This window comes from Physeter macrocephalus, chromosome 16 (assembly GCF_002837175.3).
Source record: "Physeter macrocephalus isolate SW-GA chromosome 16, ASM283717v5, whole genome shotgun sequence".
Taxonomy (NCBI): Eukaryota; Metazoa; Chordata; class Mammalia; order Artiodactyla; family Physeteridae; genus Physeter; species Physeter macrocephalus.
In genome coordinates, this window is record NC_041229.1 from 87197746 (window position 1) to 87217222 (window position 19477).

General features: G+C 43.7%; 1 protein-coding gene across 17 annotated transcripts in view; it reads left to right on the forward strand.

Annotated features, from left to right (window-relative positions):
• Positions 1–13574, forward strand: part of CD44 (CD44 molecule (IN blood group)) — an 87788-nt gene extending 74214 nt beyond the window's left edge. For all 17 annotated transcript variants that reach the window (XM_007129546.1, XM_007129531.4, XM_007129536.4 and 14 more), the window contains 3 exons: positions 4225–4296; positions 6423–6501; positions 12636–13574. In XM_007129546.1, coding sequence (XP_007129608.1) covers positions 4225–4296; positions 6423–6501; positions 12636–12840 — 356 coding nt within the window. In that variant the 3' untranslated portion in view covers positions 12841–13574. The remainder of the gene's footprint in view (positions 1–4224; positions 4297–6422; positions 6502–12635) is intronic.
• Positions 13575–19477: the final 5903 nt, after the last annotated feature.

Sequence of the window (19477 nt, forward strand, 5' to 3'; positions counted from 1 at the left end):
CCTTAAAGTTTCTGACTCGGTAGGTCTGGGGTGGAGCCCAAGCATTTGTATTTCTAGTAAGTTCTCTGGTGATGCTGATTCTGCTGGGACAGGGACTCCACTTTGAGAACTACTGCTTTCAAGAAAATTCTTCCATCTGAAAGGATCAGGAAGAATTCAAGCAGGCGCTCAGTTTAACATTGCATTACATCAGAGCGATTAAGAACATGGGTTTTGGAGAAGGAATGGCCTGGGTTTGATTCCAACTCCTCCACATGCTAACGAGAGACCTTGTTTAAAGGATCTGAGACTCGATTTCCTAACCAATAAAGTTGGGATAATAATAACTGTCACAGGGCGTTGTTTTAAAGACTAAATGATGTATACTTGTAAAGCATTTAGCATAACCTCCCCTCCCGGAACATGGCATAATAGCTAGCCTTAATTGAGAATTTACTGTGTGCTGGTGGCATTGTTCTAAACACTTTACATGTATTAGGTTGGAACGTATGAAACTGCCATTTCTGTAGGTCAACAGTCAAATATCAGTGATTTCATATGTTTCATCTATTATTAACTCATTTAATTATGTCAGTAGTATTATTATCCCAATATTACAGATGAGGAAACTAAGGCTCAGAGAGGCTAAGCAACCTGGCTGAGTTAACACGACTAGTGAGCTGAGTGGTGGAGCCAGGTTTCAAGCCCAGAGGTCTCGTATTGCCTCTAGAAGCAGGATCTGGAGAAAGTACCCTGTCATGACCATCATTACTGCCGTAATTACTGTAATGATCACACCCCTAGAAACATTACTCCAGGCAGCAAAAGTAGGCCATAAGGCAGGTTGACCTGTGACCACTGATGCTGGGGCTACTGAAAGGTTCTGCCAGTGCGGTCTCACTGTGGTCTCCCTGACAGTCACCAGTCCAGGTGACCCCATGCAAACCAGATAAGCCATATGAACTATTGTCCTCCCCTTCATGCCCAAGTGGGAGTAGGGTTACTTCCAGGCTTGAAGATTCACACACTTACAGCAAATATGAAGATGGATATTTTCATGGTGGCTTCGGTAATAACCTATACTGTAAGAGCACAGGATGTAAGGGCCTAGTAGAAATGCTCCTAAAATAAAGACAGAAGTCCCAAGCTCTCTGGGGGCCTTGGGTGGGGCAGTTAGCCTTTCCCAGCTTCAATTTATTGGTAAAAAGGAGATAAGAACACTGGCCTCCGTTACCTCCTAGAGTTCTTGTGAAGAGCGTGTGGTATCAGGAATTTGAAAGTGTTTTGGAAATGATATGGATCTCTGACTAAAAGGAAGTGCTCTTTGAAATCAAGAGACCCCAGCCACTCCAAGTGTGGTCCCTGGACCAACAGCAGACATCACCTAAGAGCTGGCTGGAGATGCAGACTCCCCCGTCATCCCAGACCAACTGAATGGAGAGCTGTATTTTAACTAGGCCTACCCCACCCCTCCCGCATAGGTGGTTTGTATGTATATTGAAGTTTGAGAAGCACTGTCTTAGACTTCTTCCTCACAGTCAGAGCCAGTTGAATGATCTCTGTGCATGTGTCTTAGATTGGATCTCACCTCCCAACTGCATTTTCAAGCATCCCTCTTTGCAGAACTTCCCCAGCCAGCCCTACCCGGGCTAGATTTGCAGGCCTCTGGGGCGCAAGGCAAGGCGGCCTGCTGTGTCTTGTCCATCTTGCTCCACCTTCTTCGGCTCTCTGCTTGAAGTGAGAATCAGGTGGGCGGGAGCAGTCTCTTTTGTTTGCCTCCTCTGCAGGTGTGTATTGTTGAAACGGGAGGTTTCATCTGGTTGTACACACACCCAGATCTTTCCTTGCTGGGAGCACTTTTTTGAAAATCAAAATAGAGATTGTGATCCATTAGTGGCCTCCCATTCAAATATCAAAGGCTGCTATGAGTCAGAGAAAGACCAGTGAGAGCGGCTGTACCTCTTAGGTGGTTTTCAAGGCAAGGATCTCTAGTTTAGATGGCCAGTATCCCATGACCTGTACAGGCAAACACCTGCCAATAATGACCAAGGCCTCTGGGAGGCAGCTAGGGGAAGCCCCTTGGACTCCTTCTGAGGTTTGTAAAGTAAAAGGCCACTGTCCAAATGGCCTGCTGAAACAGCCAGATGTCTGGTAGACTTTGTTTTGCTCCATTTTGAGTTTAACAAGAACATCAAATTGCATAAACAGGAGCCATTCTACCCAAAATAATCACAGCCATCAAAATTTCAGAGTCCCCTATGCACAGTCTACAGTTTGACCCTCTGCGAAAAGACCATTTAAGGCCTGGCCATCTTCATTCATTGATTAGCCAAACAGACTTCCTTGGTTTTTTTCTTCCCTTGGAAGCCTTCAGGATTCTGCAGTGGGGTCCTATTGGGTAGCGAAAAAGAGTTGATTTTAGTGGGAATTTTTCACATTTTGCTTTGAAGCAGTGGAGGAAGCACAAAACACACACACACACACACACACACACACACACACACACACACACACACACACACACACAAACCAAAACTTTCATTTGGGTGAGTGTCCTTCACAAGATGTCTTAGAAGTTTCTTTTAGAACATAATTCCTCCCTCATTTTGATGAACCTCCCGTTCTGACTTGTGGATTCTTTATCTTGTGATACTTCCTGTTCCTTCCAGTTTGAGATCCTTTATTTGTCTCCTTATTTGGTTTTGTAGCAGTAGAAAATGTTGTCTTCTAAGCAATGCATGTTTCAGGAATATATTAACAGGCACTCTCCTTCGGGTGATTTTTCACAGACAGAAGGGGCCATTGCCCCTCCCACCCCAAATCCTTCTGTTTTAATACCTATATTTATATCTATTGAAGATACTGGACGCGGCTTTTAGATTGTTTTCGACTACCTGGGGCATTTGAATCCCCAGGGATCTTGTTAAATTGAGGATTCTGAGGTTTGGAATGAGGCCTAAGACTCAGTATTCCCAGCAAGCTCCCACGTGATGTTGCTGGTCCAGGGTAGCAAGGTCCTAAATTAAAAACAGAAAACTGTAATGTTACTGTGTGCAAGCTCGTACTGCTCGCTGCATGACAGGCCAATAAATCAGGAGATGAGGTGTTGGGGCAAGGAATAGTGGCTTTATTCAAAAAGCCAGCAGACCGAGAAGATGGACTGGTATCCCAAAGAACGACCTTGCCTGAGTTAGAATTCAGGCTTCTTTTATCCTAAAAGAGGAGGGAATAAAGTCAAACTTTTCCTGGTTTCCGGTCAGCCTCCGGAGGGGATGTGTTAATTTCTTCCTGCCTGCAGTCATTCACAGGTGAGGCTGACCAGAATGTTCCCTGTGGGGCTTCCCTGATGGCGCAGTGGTTGAGCGTCTGCCTGCCGATGCAGGGGACGTGGGTTCGTGCCCCGGTCCGAAGACCCGGCACAGCCAAATAAATGAATAAATATTTTTAAAAAATGCTTTAAAAAAAAAAACCTCGGGCTTCCCTGGTGGCGCAGTGGTTGAGAATCCGCCTGCCGATGCAGGGGACACGGGTTTGAGCCCTGGTCCAGGAAGATCCCACATGCCGCGGAGCAACTAAGCCCGTGAGCCATGGCCGCTGAGCCTGCGCGTGCGGCGTACCGCAAAAAAAAAAAAAGAATGTTTCCTATGAGTGAAGCAAAGATATTTTACCATAATGCTCATTCCCTGGGAGACAGGGTTCCCAAAGATGGGCCATTATGTATAATTTAAGCTTATAGGTAACATCCCTTTAGTGATTGACTTGTAATAGAAACAGAGGTTCTTCCCCTATTACAGTAACTGCACACAATTACCATTCTTGTGCACTTCTTTAGACCTCTGTAAAATGATGATGAAGTGGATTCTATTATTACCCCATTTTATGAGTGAGAAAACAGACCTAGAGAGGGATGACTTGACCCAGCAGATGTTGCTGGCAAGAGACAGAGGTAGGGCTTGAATACAGGGCTGTCCTGCTTTACAGCTTCTTAAACACTGCATAGTACTGCTGCTGAGAATTCTCATGCTCTTGTAGAAAAATAACATTTCCAAACCTTAGCCTTAATCCAACCGAGTTTTTCTGGGGAGGTGTTTTTTCATGCAACACATGATAAATGTCTGTGGCTTGAATCTATAAATAGCTTTACAGTGATGCAGCACAGAGAGATTGGCCCTGTGTGCTGCTCTGTAAGGAACTCGTGGTTATGCATGCCAAACTTTGGTTGAGAGATGTTGTTTCTCTCTTTAGGGCACTCAAGTGGGAGTCAGGAACGTGGGGCAAACACAACCTCAGGTCCTATGCGGAAACCTCAAATTCCAGGTGAGTTTTGAGCTGTGAAGGGAAAATAATGCTGAAAGCGGGTCTCTCTGAATGTCGCAGAAAGGAAGCAGAGACCAGCTAGAAAGCGTTTTCTCCTACATGTCTAACCTTGAACCTGATGGCTCCTCTTTTCAAGCTAAAGGGTGAATGAGAGCACCACAGCCTCTTGGTGGGAAAGGATGGAACACTCCTTTTTTCCTCAGTCCCATAGATTGGCTGAGCTCATATTTAGACCTGTCCCTGGTCTGTCCCAAAGAAGCGCCATGTTAGTTACTACAGCGTCCTTCCCAAATGAGTGATCACCCCAGGGACTCCTTGTCATCCCCTGATCCTTCCTATCCCAGTCCAGTTATCTCTTTACTTCCGGGTTTGGGGTGAAGCGTGTAAATTTCCCCTTGCATTGCAGACAGTGGGGAGATACAAGGGTCATGTTAGGTGGAGTGAGAATATTCTTCTGGCATAAAAACTAAAAGAAAAACTACTTTTTCTCGAGGGACAGTCTTTACTGATCCAGACAGAAGAAAGTTTCAGAATGTGTGATGTGCAGTGAGAAGGCTGGGCCACTTGGCTCCCTCGAGCATCAAGATTTAAGGCATTTGAGGCAAATTCTTTATTTGACTTGGGCTCAGAACTGGGCATTTGTAAAGGGGGATTACAATAAAGGAAGGTTTTTCCCAGGGTTGTAAATTACTCTTTTAACTCTCTGCTCTTCAGAGGTCTCCAGACTGAGCCTCCCTGGGGGAGAGGGAAGAACGTGGTATGGGCCGCGTTCCCTTACCTTGGCTTACCTGAGCAGAGCACGTGGAGAGGGGGAGTGGGCTGAGGGCGGGGTGGGATGCGGTTTGCTATAATCAGGCAGCAAGATTTTCCCCAGCTCTAGTGAGAGTGAATATGGAGCATCTCAGGGCTAGAACCCTGGGAAAAGAACAGAAATGGTAACTTCCTGTCAGCCTCCCCACCTCCTAACTCTACCTCCCTCCCCAGACTCACCTAACCAGGGAGAGGTCAGACAGAGGCAGTACTGAGCAGGAAATCAGAGGAGGATCAAGCTTCCCAAAGAAGAATGGCCAGTGAATGGCTTCCCATTTTTCTTGTTCCTTAAGCTTTAGTTCGTTGCATGGCTATACGGCCCACTTTGCAATTGACTTGCAAATTGTCAAGTCGTATTTTAATCCTACTAAAGCTTGGTTTTAAAACATATAAATAACATTTTATTGGTCTACAAGTGATGCATTAATTTTTGGAGACATTTTTGAAAATACAGCTAAACAGAAGGGTAAAAATATAAATCCCTTATTATCTACCTCACCATCCAGAAATACCATGGTTACCATTTTCATGTATGTCCTTTCTGTTATTTTTCAATCTAATTTCTATACAAACGTAATTATACACACTGTTTAGTAAACTACATTCCCAACTGGTTGGCTACAGCTTTCCAATGTCATTAAATACTCTTCCCCTGTATCTTAGTACACAGTACAATGGATGTACCCTACTTCTTTTAACCAGTCCCTAACTGTTGGATAGTAGGTTTTTTCCAACTTTACTATCACAAATAGCACAGTAATAAACATCTTTATAGCCAAGTCTGAGGTCCTATATATTCCTAGAAGTGTTAATGATGGATCAAAGGCTGTATATCTTGAAGGATTTTGACAAGTTTTGCCAAAGGACCCCGCCCTATACACACAGGAATGTCCATTTTCCCACCCTCTAGTGGCCTCCATTTTTGTTCCTTAATAAAATGTAAGGTGAATGCTCTCATATAGGAAAGGAATGTTCCTTTTAAGGGATGTTCCTTTAATTTATTTAAAAACATCGCACCAAAGGCATCTACAAGTTTCCACAGGTCATTCTACACATTTTTGGAAACGTGTTTTTCTTGGCGGGGGGGACTTGGAAATCTTGACTGATGATAAGAGATGAAAACAAGAGTCCTGTTGGGCAAAGACCTATAGCAAAATGATTCTTCCAGTATTATCTGGCTATTGACTGGACCTTTGGTTGGACCCACGTATAGAGCTGACTGTACTTCTTTTTTGGACCAGGTCAATTTATAAAGTGCATTTCTGTTTTCACAAGCTTATTTCCCAAGTTCATGGATATCGTTTGCTTCCCACCAGAATGGCTGATCATCTTGGCATCTCTCCTGGCCCTGGCTTTGATTCTTGCCGTTTGCATTGCTGTCAACAGCAGGAGAAGGTAAGGGGATGCTCCTTAGGGCCTTCAACTTTGAAAGGGCATCATTTAAACTTGGGCTGTATAACTACTAAGTATAAAACAGATAAGCTACAAGGATATATTGTACAACACTGGGAATATAGCCAATATTTTATATTAACTTTATACGGAGTACAATCTATAAAAATATCGAATTACTATGTTGTATACCTGGGACTAATAGAATATTGTAAGTCAACCATACTTTAATCTAAAAATAAAAAGCCTTAGGTGATATGTCCTTGCTACTCAGAGTGTAGCCCCTGGAACCAGCAGCCTCCGCGCCCTGGAAGCTTGTTAGAAAGGCAGCATCTCAGGCCCTACCCCAGACCTCCTGTATCAGAGTCTGTGTTTTGATGAGACCTAAGGGATCCATGTGGACAGTACAGTTTAAGAAGCTCTGCTCTGGCATACTCCTTAGAGAATAGAGACTGTGATTATTTGGACATCTGTTTTTAAATAGTGGTTGCCTTTTTTGTGGTTCCTTAATTTTGTGGGGGTTAAGCCCATGGAGACTCTATGTGATGAAAGTTGTGCAATATCTCACCAGGAAGACATAAAAGAGATACTCATTCATTGATTCATTAAACACATATTTATTGTGAATTCATAGTGCACAAAAGCGCTATATAGAGATTCAGGGGTTGGCCCTTCAGCCTGTCTGAGGCCCCTAGAAACTTCTAGAACCCTTACCTAAAGCAGGCATTGGGTTTGTGTTTTTATTTGCTGGGTTTTGGGGTTTTGTTTTTGTTTTTGGAATGACAGTGTTTTCTGCTTTCTGGAAGCTGTCATTGAAAGGATTCAGGTTACGGCCTAGGTACAGTTCCCTGAGACTGAGGTGTATGAGACAATAAAAAACTGACCTTAGGGAAGTCTGAAAAACGACAGCTCCCTAGAACTGGCACGTGGGCTGTTTTCATACTGTCAAACGTCCCCTCTCTCCTACTTCAACCAAGGCCTATCGTTTTGGAATGTACACAGTGCATATACCCGATTGAGCTGTGACCAGGCTCTAGAAACAATGCTACCTAAAATGAAGTGAAGGAGAACAGTAATTCTAGCATCAGAGGAAATGAGCTTTCACGGGAGTATTCCAGGAGTGTAATTCTAAATTTCCTGTTCAAGACGCTCTAAAGAGCCACGATTTTTCTCCAAGCAAATGCAGAGGAACATTTAACCTTTGGTAAACAGTCCTTGAGGTTTCTTCTTATAAGGCAAAGGAATCTTATAGCCAAGTAGGACCACATTGATTGTATCACTAGATCATCTCACGGGCCAGAAAATGCCCCTCCATTTGGGGAAAAGGCCTGGGGAAAATTCTAGAATCTTTCTTGCTGGCTTTTGGAAAGCAAGAAACAGCTCATTTCATTGCCGTGTTACAGCCCATGCAGTATCCCTGCTTATCGGAGGAAAGCAAATAATGTCGTTTTACACTGGTCCAAGTTAAAGAAAGTGCTTTTAAAGTCGAATAGCTGCGTTTCTATCTGTACCTTTGAGGACATAATAAAAAAAAAAAAAAATTAGTCATGATAGCCAATTGTATAAGGCACAAAAACTAGGAAAATAAATCTGAAAGACCTCCTAGAAGTCTCCCATGACTAAGTGGAAAGAGATTTTTTTTTTTTTAGTTGAATTTAAATAATGCGATTTGAGGGAGCCCTTACAAAGAGTCTTTATACTTTCCCTCGGCCTCTGTGTTTTCTCCTAGATGACTTTTGCCCAATTAAATATGAATTTCCTATTGTCAGAAATCAATCCTTTTGTGCCAGGCCCTAGAATGCACCACTTCTGCTCATATATACAGTCCATAAGCTCTGTGCACGTCACCATAGAAACGTTGGCCTCAGATGCTCTCAGCGTGGGGGGGGGGAACTTGGAGAAGCATCTCAGTTGTCCCAGAGCAGCTGGAGTCCCTGCAGTGTAGCTGGTTAGCTCCTGTGTCGCTTCTCATCGTGTCTGCGGCAAAAACGGGCCCCCTTGCTTTCCTCCCCCTCCTCCCAAGACCAGTGGTCACCCTGGCAACAGGCAAACAGGGACACACAGGATCTGGCACAGCAAGTGTCTCACAGGGGAAGTAGCTGCTTGGATGCTGTAAATTACCATGTCCTAATTTGATAATCAAAAACAGATTTGCCACGTAGCTAAAGGGTGGTTAACAGCTGAACAGGCCCCTGAATGTGCAGTGTGTTTCTAAAGCCGCCGGCCCGTTTCTAATCCTCTTAAAAGGCTGAGGCCTTTCTGCTTTGCGCGTTGCATTATAGAGGGATACAGAATCCTATTTTCATCAAAGAAAGTTTGGTTGAAGATAAGAAGCCTACAGCAGCCGTTCATTTATTCAGCAAACCTCTTTTGAGGGGTGGCTACAACAGTCAACACTGCAGAGAAGAGGAAGACATTAAAATGAAAAGGGTACCATCCCGGGCTTCCCTGGTGGCGCAGTGGTTGAGAGTCCGCCTGCCGAAGCAGGGAACACGGTTTCCTGCCCCGGTCTGGGAGGATCCCACATGCCACGGAGCGGCTGGGCCCGTGAGCCATGGTCGCTGAGCTTGCGCGTCCGGAGCCTGTGCTCCGCAACGGGAGGGGCCCCAACAGTGAGAGGCCCGCGTACCGAAAAAAAAAAAAAAAAAGGGTACCATCCCTTCTCTGCAAGAATCTTGAGCTTGACACTACTGGCCTGTTGAATTTGAGTCAGCTAATGTTTACTGAGAACATTCTCTGGGCCAGGCCCTGTTACGTGAATTACAATTAAAAGATAAAAGTGGAAAAGCATTAATTGCTGAAGTGGAGGTGGGAGAGTTAAACATGGGCTTCCATGAGGAAGTGATCCGTGAGTTCCATCATCTTAAAGCTGTAGCAGTGTAGCTCACTGTAATCTCTGCTCACCCAATCTCCTGCCCTCTACAGCAGAGCTGTCCAGTATAACTTTCTGTGATGACAAAAGTGTTCCACATTTGTGCTAAGATACAACCACTAACCACTTGGTGGCTACTGAGCACTCCTAATGTGGCTAGTTCGACTTAAGAAGTGAATTTTAAATTTTATTTCATTTGAATTAGCTTAAATTTAAATAGACACATCTGGCCGGTGGCTACTGGATGGAATGGCAAAGCTCCAACACAACGCAAAATAAATCTGTAAATATCTTTAAGGACTGTCAGGTAGGAGAGACAGAAGGCCAGTTGTTAAGTTAATCCCCACCCACCCAGGTCTTTCAGGATAAATTCCCCCATGCCCTAAAGATATGTTACCTGGGTTCTAAACCCCACCCGCTCCTGGCCAGGCTTCAGTCTGGCCTCCTCTACATCGTGTCATCACTGCAGCCTCAGCTAATGCCTGAGACTGAAGGGGAAAGTAGATACAGGCAAGAGACAGTTCAGTAAAAATCTCTGACCTTTGGAGTCATAAGGTCATAAAATTGCAGATCCGGTGTAGTTCCTGCCATACCTAGCGGGGTAGCTTCGGTTGATGTGCTCGACTTCTTGGACTCAGAAAAGAGGTTAGCTGGATCACCTCTGAAGTACCCTCAGCTCTAATGTTTCTTTTAACATTCCTATAGCTAATAAGAATGAAAAAAATTAGAACTTGCTTTTTAAAAGTGCTTATGAAATGCCCTGAGCGCCAGATATTGGGCTGAGTTATTTATGAGCATCACCCTGTGCTCCTGAAAGAACTCAGACAAAAAACAGAGACCATGAATAATCCAAAGGGAAATGGGGTCAGGACCAAACCCAAGCCCAATATTCCTAAGCCCTGCACGTTGAATGTTACCCACTTTCAAAATCAGCTTCGTTTAGGGTAATAACATAACTCCCCAGTTCACCCCCTTGCACAAACATTTTTTATGAGTATAAATCACTTCCCTGCAATATTTCATCCAACTGCTCAAGTACACATTAGGTAGGTGAATGGGATTTACTTTAATAAGACACCTTCTCTCCAAAAAACATCTGATGCAAACTATTATAGATAGAATGGATAAACAACAAGGTCCTACTCCATAGCACAGGAAATTGTATTTAATATCCTGTGATAAACCACAATGGACAAGAATATGAAAAAGAATGTATATGTATATATGTATGTATAACTGAATCACTTTGCTGTACAGCAGAAATGAACACAACGTTGTATAAATCAACTACACTCAATAAAATTGAATTTAAACAAAAAACTATCAAAAACAACATATGAGATACCCCCTGGCAATCTGAAAAAACATAAGCAGCGTCCGCCTTTGGCCTTTTCCATCATCTTCAGAGTAAATATAACAAGGTGGGTGGAGTTAGCCAGAAGAAACAAACCAAACACGTTTCATATGGCTCTGGTTATATTATCAATTACAGCAAGTGCTTCTTGAACATTTACTGCGTTCCAGATACTGTTCTAAGTGCTTATCCAAGGCCTCGGTTTCCTCACCCCACGTCGTTCGGAAGAGCAACAAATAAAACAGTGGTAGACTTACGTATCCAGTGCCAGCCTCTGTTTCAAGGGATTTTCACAATCCTTTGACACAGGTACTCTTAACAGCCCGGTGTTACAGATAAGAAAGCTGAGGTTCAGAGAAGTGAAGTGAGTTGCCCCAGGTCACACAGAGTTAAGGTCCCCAAACCAGGCCTTCCAAGCCCCTGCTCTTGTCTATGTGGACTGCATCCATATGCCCAGCCCCACAGACCATCACAAGTCAAGCATCCTTCTTCCGCCGACCCCTCCTCAAGCGTCATGCCAGAGGAGACAGGATCAACCTCCTATTCAGGAGGTATAATGTCTATTTCCCCAAACAAGGGATCAAAGTTTATGGCCTTGGCAGTCCCAGAGGGAATAGCCCATGATCATGAATAATAGAAGCCTTGTCTGTACAACTCCAAATATCCAGTGGCAAAGTGAACAATTCCGACTTCACACTGTTTCCAAATCTCCAGATGGTAAGTAGCATGAATAGAGTGTGGCAGAGCCCAGGCTTTTGGTCATAAAAGCCTAGATTTGAATGTTGACTCTGTCCCTCAAGCTAGTTTCTAAACCTCCCTGAACCTCTGTTTCCACTGCTGTATAATGGGAATAACAGTGGCTTTGTGAGATTACTGTAAGGATTACATGAAATTACATGCAAAGTGCCTGGCATTCAGGAGGTGTCCAATGGTCTGCACCTTTGCTTTTGTTTAAGCAGCATCTGACTTCTAGATGTGTGGCAGTGATTATGTTACAGGAGAGAGGAAGCATTGCTTCAGGCTGGGTATGATAAGGCAATGCTCTGACCCAGCAACAAGGCCAAGGGTCATGCTCTTCCTTAGAAGACCTTCTGCATTTTAATCTTAAGTAATGTTACTGAGAAATCTTAAAGTAATAGTGAACAACTTGCCTAGGAAGTAGTTAAACCTCCTATATCCAGGGTTATACGGCAGGTAACCAATGTTAAGAGAAAAATCAGTATGGCCTTATACTTCTAGAAAAGAGTTGTCTCATTCTTCTCGGTACTTGCAGTAATAACCCTGACAAGACCCGCAACGTGTTGACCCGGAGAGGAAGTAATGGGACTTCCTTGAATGATTCACAGTCCATCCGTTGATGGTTTATCTGAGCCTGCAGAAACGGCTGGAGTTTAAAAGAGGCAAACATTTCCCTTCCGTAGTATGGTGGAAGGAGCGTTAGAGCTTGGGAGTCAGACACACCGGGGTTTGAATCCCAATTCTTTTAGTATTTGTTGAATAACCTGGGGCAAGTTATGGAATTTTCTGAGCCCCAAGATTTCTTTGGCTGTGATAATGGGATAATAATAGCACTGGCTTCCCAGAGCTGTGACCGCTGAGTCTCAAACTCAAGTGCACGTCAGAAAGCCCTTGAGGGTTTGCTAAACCACAGACCCTGGGTGGGCCCCTCTCCTCGAGTTTTCTGCTTCAGTATGTCTGGGGTGGGGCTGAGAATTTGCATTTTTAACGAATTTACAGGTGATGCTTTTGCTGCTGATTCAAGGACCTCACTTTGAGAAGTGCCACTTGTTAAGAGTCAGTAGGCTGAAACGTACTCAGATTGTCATCAACTGTAGTGATGGTGGCAGTGACAGTGATGATGATAATTGGGTCACGGCACCCATTTCTCTTGTGATTTTTTTAAATTATTAGGTGTGGGCAGAAGAAAAAGCTGGTAATCAACAATGGTAATGGCACCGTGGAGGAGAGAAAGCCCAGCGGACTCAACGGAGAAGCTAGCAAGTCTCAGGAGATGGTGCATTTGGTGAACAAGGAGTCGTCAGAGACCCCAGACCAGTTTGTGACCGCAGATGAGAGGCGGAACCTGCAGAATGTGGACATGAAGATTGGGGTGTAACACCTACTCCGTGACCTTGGAAAGAAACCATTGTCAGAGACATAATCTTTACAGGGAACTGGGACACTTCACAGATGCGATGTTCTACTGATTGTTTCATTGGGGATATTTTTTCAGCATAAAATTTTCTATTCCTTTTTGGGGTTTTGTGTGTGTGTGTTTTGTTTCTAAAAGTCAGTTCCAATTTATAAAAACCGCATTGCTTTCTGAAATGAGGGCCCAGTTAATAATCGGCAAGAATTTGACTGTTCCAGTTCCCACCTAGAAGCCTTTCACCCGCTCTGGGGTGTGCTATGGATGGCTTCTAGCAAAAGCCACACATCCATCTTCCTGATCCTCAGCCTTCCCTCCACCCCACCGACCAGGGAACAGCCACCTGCGAAGGACATCCCCAGGGCTAAGAGGGATTGGTCCCTGGGAGGAAATTGGAATGGGTCCATATTGCCCTTCCAGCAGCCCAATCCCTGGACATTTCTTTCCAGTGGGGTAGGGGAAAGGGGTGCACTGGTCACACATCCCCTCCTACAGACCCCCTGGAAAATTTTCAGACGCTTCTGGAAAATACCCAAACAGTGAAGCTATTTATCTGTAGTAAGCTATTTATCTGTGTTTTTGAAATATGAAACCCTGGAGGTCCTTTGATCAGAACGATTATTTTGTTGTTGTTACTTTGTCAGAGGCATAAAAGGGTTTACGCTAATGCATAATAAACATCTTTACTTCTTCCACTTTAACCCTTTGTGCTGTGATCCTTCAGTTTCTTAACCAGCAAAGTCTGGGTCCCGACAGCTCATCGGGGAGATGTGAGAAGGTCCTCCTTGCAGCTCTGCACCTCAGAGCTAAGCCCCCAGTCAGGCTCACTCACCCAAATCTCACAGAGGATCAAGGGAGATAGCATTGTTCTATTTCTGAGGCTCTGAAGGCATTCTGTCCTGTCTTAGAACCAGAATTGTGAGAGGAGGAGCTTCAGCTGCTCTTATGTATTAACGGCTACCTAGTCTCTCCCCTGAAAGGCTGTAAAAAGTCACATCAAATTTGCATGACCGACCACTTGTGATGTCCCATGTCCTAGACGCTGACCCCGTTCGTGATGTCCAAAAACAATGTGGAAGTGCCTTCTGACCTTTTGCAATAAAAGGAGAAACCAGTGGAAATCAACAAGCCTAGACAGTACCCAACTGGTCGACGCAGGTTGGGAAAGTGGGGTAGGGAACAGTGCAGATCCTGTTGGAGGATTTTTATGGCTGTATTTGCTTATATTTTCCCAAGCCAAGTCTGTCCCCAGTGCAGTTGCTACTCAGGGTTAAGTGCCTGGAGAATCCCTCAAAAGGTTACAGGGCTTCCCACCATTGGAATCTTATCACCAGATAGGCAGCTTTATGGCCAAATAAGAGAGTAATGGCTTTATCCCTTGCTTGGCAAGTCCTCTGTGGTCTTTATTTATAAATTGAGGCGGCTCCGTTGGTCCTGGAACTTCCAAAGCCTACTTGTAATAGAAGAAATTGAATCTGTAAAGTAAGCGTTCCTATAAAATGGGACCCATAAAAAGTCATCTGTTTCCTAAATTGATATGCTTAACTGGCAATGTTTCTCTTCCCAAATATGAAGAAGAAGGAAGAGAAGAAAAAGGTCCCACGTAGATCAGGGCTGGGCTTACACCAAGAATGGATTCTGAAGGATACACTTAAAAGAGAGATGCCGGCTGTCTGCTTATTCTCAGCCTCTGCTCTCCCCTCCCCACCCTCATAACCCGCCCCCACCCCCCCACCCCGGTCATAACACCCTCCTCATCATGGTCTTTGAAAATTTCCTTTCTCTTTCGTGGACGTCCTCGATCAGCTCCATATTCAGCTGTCTGGTGTTCTTTTCATTTTCAAGTTGAATGAAAAGAAAATGGACATCAAGCCGTGCTGTTGTTACTGCCACTAGTGTCCAAGTACCCCCGCTTTCCAAGAGCTGTCCTGGGTCTGCTGCAGACCCAGACAGGCTCATGCAGGCTCTTTAACCTAAATGCAACAAATCACAACAGGGTCAGGTTCAGGAGGGCCAGACCAGGCTCTACCTGTCCCCCAGACTCTCTCTGGGGTCCTGGATAGTCATATAAGTCTCACAGCTAGGGATGATTTTCCACCCCTTCTAGACATTCCCATCAAGTAGGCTGAAATAGGAGATTGTTTTCTACTTAATTTTGGAATTAAATATGATCTTTCCTTTTATTATTGTTGTCATCCCTCACTTGGATATACCCCTGTGTTCTTAAGATAGGAAAAAAAGAGGTCTAAAGCATTCATCCTTGGATGCAATACCCCTGCAATATTGCCTGTGCTTATGAAATAGGATATATTCCATGCCACTTGAAATAACGGCGTAACTCCAGAAGCACAAGTTCACTACACGTCATTCCTACCAGTGACTTGCCAGGTGGCCTGGGCTAGGTCATTAAACTGAGCCTTGTTTGTAAAAGAAAGGGGCCAGCATTTTATTATTTTGCAAAGCTTAAGAGAGCAAAGCTGAGAGCTTTGCAAACCTGAGGGCTTAAGGTGTAATTTTTCCTAGAACTGTAAATCTTTTGTGTCTCCTGAGGGCTTCCTTTAAATTAGCACTGGGTGAAAAATAAGATGGGGCAAAAGACAACTTCATATCCATATTTTGCAGGTTCTAGCCTGGCAGAGTAGATTTCTCTAGCAGAACCTCCCCAAAAGTTTTACATTGAGACCATGACACCTAGAATAAATTTCATAGCCTACATTCATTCAATGCTGGTACTGCAGAGGAATAGGAGAAAGGAATCTCTGACTTCTCCAGAAGAGCAAAATGTACTTAAGAATAATGTTCACCTTTGCATCATAGGTATGCCTTTTGTAAATCACTTGTATTGAATTTTCCAAGAATAACTCATTGTTCATGCACGTACAATGACCATTGTTTGATTTTTCACAGCACAACCTTCCTCTGATTTTTATATATATTTTTAATGGACCAGTAATAATGAGGAAAGCATGATATGTATATTGCCCAGTTGAAAGCACTTATTGGAACATACTAAAAGGCTGTCATTAAAAGGGTAAAGGAAATGGACTCAGGAGTCTCTGATTTAAAGGGGTGGGAGGTCAGGGGTGGATTTGCAGAGCTGTGATTATCTGGTTGTCTGGGTAATTTAGACACGAAAGGCTAAAGGTTTATGAGGTGGCTGAAGCTTCATACTCATTTTATTTTTTTCTAAGAAGAAAAATTACGTGATTTCTATCACTTGAGACTCTTCTTTTGGAGAAAGTGTATGGCCTACACATTTCAAATTAAAAGAGACACTGTGAAGTGCTAGTTCTTCAAAAGCCAAGAACTACCCCTGGCCTTCTAGTTAAAGAAAGGAGAGAGAACATACTTGCCTTCATTCTCTCATGCAAGCCTCTAAAAAGACAATAAAGCAATATTGCAAAAAGGCGCAAACCAATGGGATGAAAGAGGGTGGAGGAAGAGACAATATCAACAAAAATATGAAGCTGGAAAGTGATGGTTCATTGATAACTGAGCAAATTTGGAAAAGCTGAACCCTAAGCCAGCAGTGGGGAAAGTTGAGAAGCAACCAGATTTGTGTAGCAGAAACCCCAAAGTCTTCTGTGGTGGAGAAGGCAGGGCTCAAATTAGGGGAATGGGTTTAAATCCATCTATTTAAGATGCAGTCAGAACCCCAGATTTCTTTCCCACTCTAAGTAGCCAAATGACGGTTCTTTCCCAATCCCAGAAAAAGACTGGAAGATGATTCTCTAAAGAGGACAAATGAGAGAGTCTCTGACTGAGGGGCAACAAAGCGTACACCGTTGACATTAAAAGTATCATACTAAAAAGAGAAACCATACATAAGGAATGTTGAGTCTCCCTAGACTTTTTTCCCCCAACTTGGCTCCCAGAATGCTGGCAGCCAAGCATATATGCTCCAAGCAAAAGCTCTGTCTTTCTGGGGAATCTGATAAACTTCAGAGCAAACCTGAAAGATACTAACAAGATAGTTTCCCAAGGAACTAGCCCAGCAAAGCAATCTACAGCGAAGATCTCAAACCCTACCAGGTACACGGGGTCCTTAGCTTTCTGTGACTCCCTCTTACACATGATGAGCAGAGACAATTCATGGAGAAGAAAACTTAAAAATATGTCATTAATAATCTCAGTAAGAGAAGAGGAGATAATATCTATCTATGAAAGAAGAACACAATGCTAGTGTAAAAAGGAACATTCAGTGAACGCCCCAAAAAGAAGCTCTTTAAAATTTAAGCATGAAAGCACAAACTAAAAAAATAAACACAGCAGAAACTTTGCAAAATAAAGTTGAAGAAAAATCCCAGAAAACAGAGCAAAGACAAAGCAATGGAAACAGAGGAGAAAAGATAAAAGTAGAGAAAATTCTAGGAAATCTAACACACAAATAATAGCAATTACAAAAAGAGAAAACAGAGAACATGAAGAAGAAGAAATCATCTAAGAAATACATCAAGAAAACTCCCCAGAATTGAAGAACATGAATATTTAGACTAAAAAGACTGAATGCTTAGCACAATGGACAAAAAACAGACCCACACTAAGGCACATCATCATAAAAATTCATGACAGTCAAGGCAAAGAGATTATCCTACAAGCTTCTGAGGAGGAAAGTTTATATCCTAAAGAGGATCAAGGATCGGAATAGAATTAAACTTCTCAACAGCCACATTGAAAGAGCGAGGACAGTGAAAAAAGTGCCTTCAAAATTCTGAGAGAAAGGTTTCCGAGCTGGAATTCTAATGTAGCTAAACCACAAATTAACTGTAAAGGTAGAGTGAAGACATTTCAGATATGCATTGTCTCCAAACCTATTCACCCATTCCCAGGCAACTCCTGAAGGATGTACTCCAGCAAAACAAGGGAGTTACCAAGAAAGGGGAAAACGTGAAATTCCAAAAGCAAAGTACAAGGAATTCCTAAAGTGCTAAGAAGGGGAGACCCTGAGATGACAGCTGTACAGCATATCTAGGGAACAATTAGTCCAAACTGGAGTACTGATTAATAAAGGAAACAATAAATGTCTCTGCTTCATTGACCTCTAGTTAAAAAGAAGATTACTTTTTGGTTATATCAGTTAACTACTGATGTATTTAAAACCACTCCAAAACATAATAGCTTAAAATAACAAACATTGGTTATTTCTCACAAGTCCACCCATTGACAGGGTGCTTCTGGGATCTGATCGGGGCTCAGCTGAGCATGACTGGACTGCACGTGGCCGTGGTTGATGAACAGGTCAACTAGAAACTGGCTGGTCTACCATGGCTTCGTCTGGGATGGCTGGGACCACTGGAGTCTATTTCTATGTGTCCCTCACATGCCCCCAACCACCTAGTATAGGCCTGGCAGGGTTCCAGGTGAGAGCAGATGCCCATAACACTTCTTGTGGTCCAGAACTGGCACTCTATCCTAACACCATTTACTATTGGCCAAAGCAAGGCACAAGAGCAGCCCAGATTTAAAGGCTGAGAAATAGCTTCTACCTCTTCATGGGAGTTGCTGCAAAGTCCTATTGCAAAAATTGTAGCTGCAAGAAGGCCAACGACCAGGGCCATTAGTACAATCAACCTAGGACAGATGTGTTGAAAGATTCTTGCATTCAAGGGCACCTCTCATGTTTATGCTTAAGATACACACACCATTTTGGCTGTGTTGGCAACAGCATTCATTCAGAAAGCCATAAACAACTTCATAAATGCCATTTATTGGAAAAGGAAGGAGCAGGGCCCTGTGTAAATATAGTTTGGGAGATTGCCTGGGACAGTAGAAAAAGCTCTGGAATTAGACAGATTTGAGGTTTTTTTTGTTTTTTTTGTTTTTGCGGTACGCGGGCCTCTCACCGTTGTGGCCTCTCCCTTTGCAGAGCACAGGCTCCCGGACGCGCAGGCTCAGCGGCCATGGCTCACGGGCCCAGCCGCTCTGCAGCATGTGGGATCCTCCCGGACCGGGGCACGAACCCGTGGCCCCTGCCTCGGCAGGCAGACTCTCAACCACTGCGCCACCAGGGAAGCCCCAGATTTGAGTTTTTATACTGACTCTACCACTTAACTGTGCAGCCCTGCTCACACAGCTTACATACCTTGAGTCTTAGCTTTCTCATCTGTAAAAAAGGGACAATAAAACCTTCACAGGATCGGTATGAGGGTTAAAGGAGGTAATAAGTATTGATACATGGCAATGCCTGGCATATATCAGGCCCTCAAAAATCTTAGTTCCTATCTGAATGTTAATTCATCTCCCACATACACACTCTAGGTACTTAATTTCTCTTTTTATCGGCCCCTCCAGTTTTCCGAAATCTAACCAGCTTGTAAATGTGTGTGGCTATTAACTTAGGGTACCTGGAGCCAGACTATTTCAGGATCCAAGGCTCTCCAGAGGGTTAAGATTAAATGAAATCTCCCAAGAGATTTTAACAGAAATGCCTTTTGCTTTTAAAGCAAGGAAGGCTGAAGAGCAAGCAGTCCAGGAAGCAGGTTAGCTGGTGTCCCTTGATGAAATCTTGGCTATTCAAGCTGTGGCTGCAGATTAACCAGAGTTGGAGCCCCACCCACGGCTTTGATCATGACCTCCAGGAGGTAGTCTCACCCCACCCCGACCC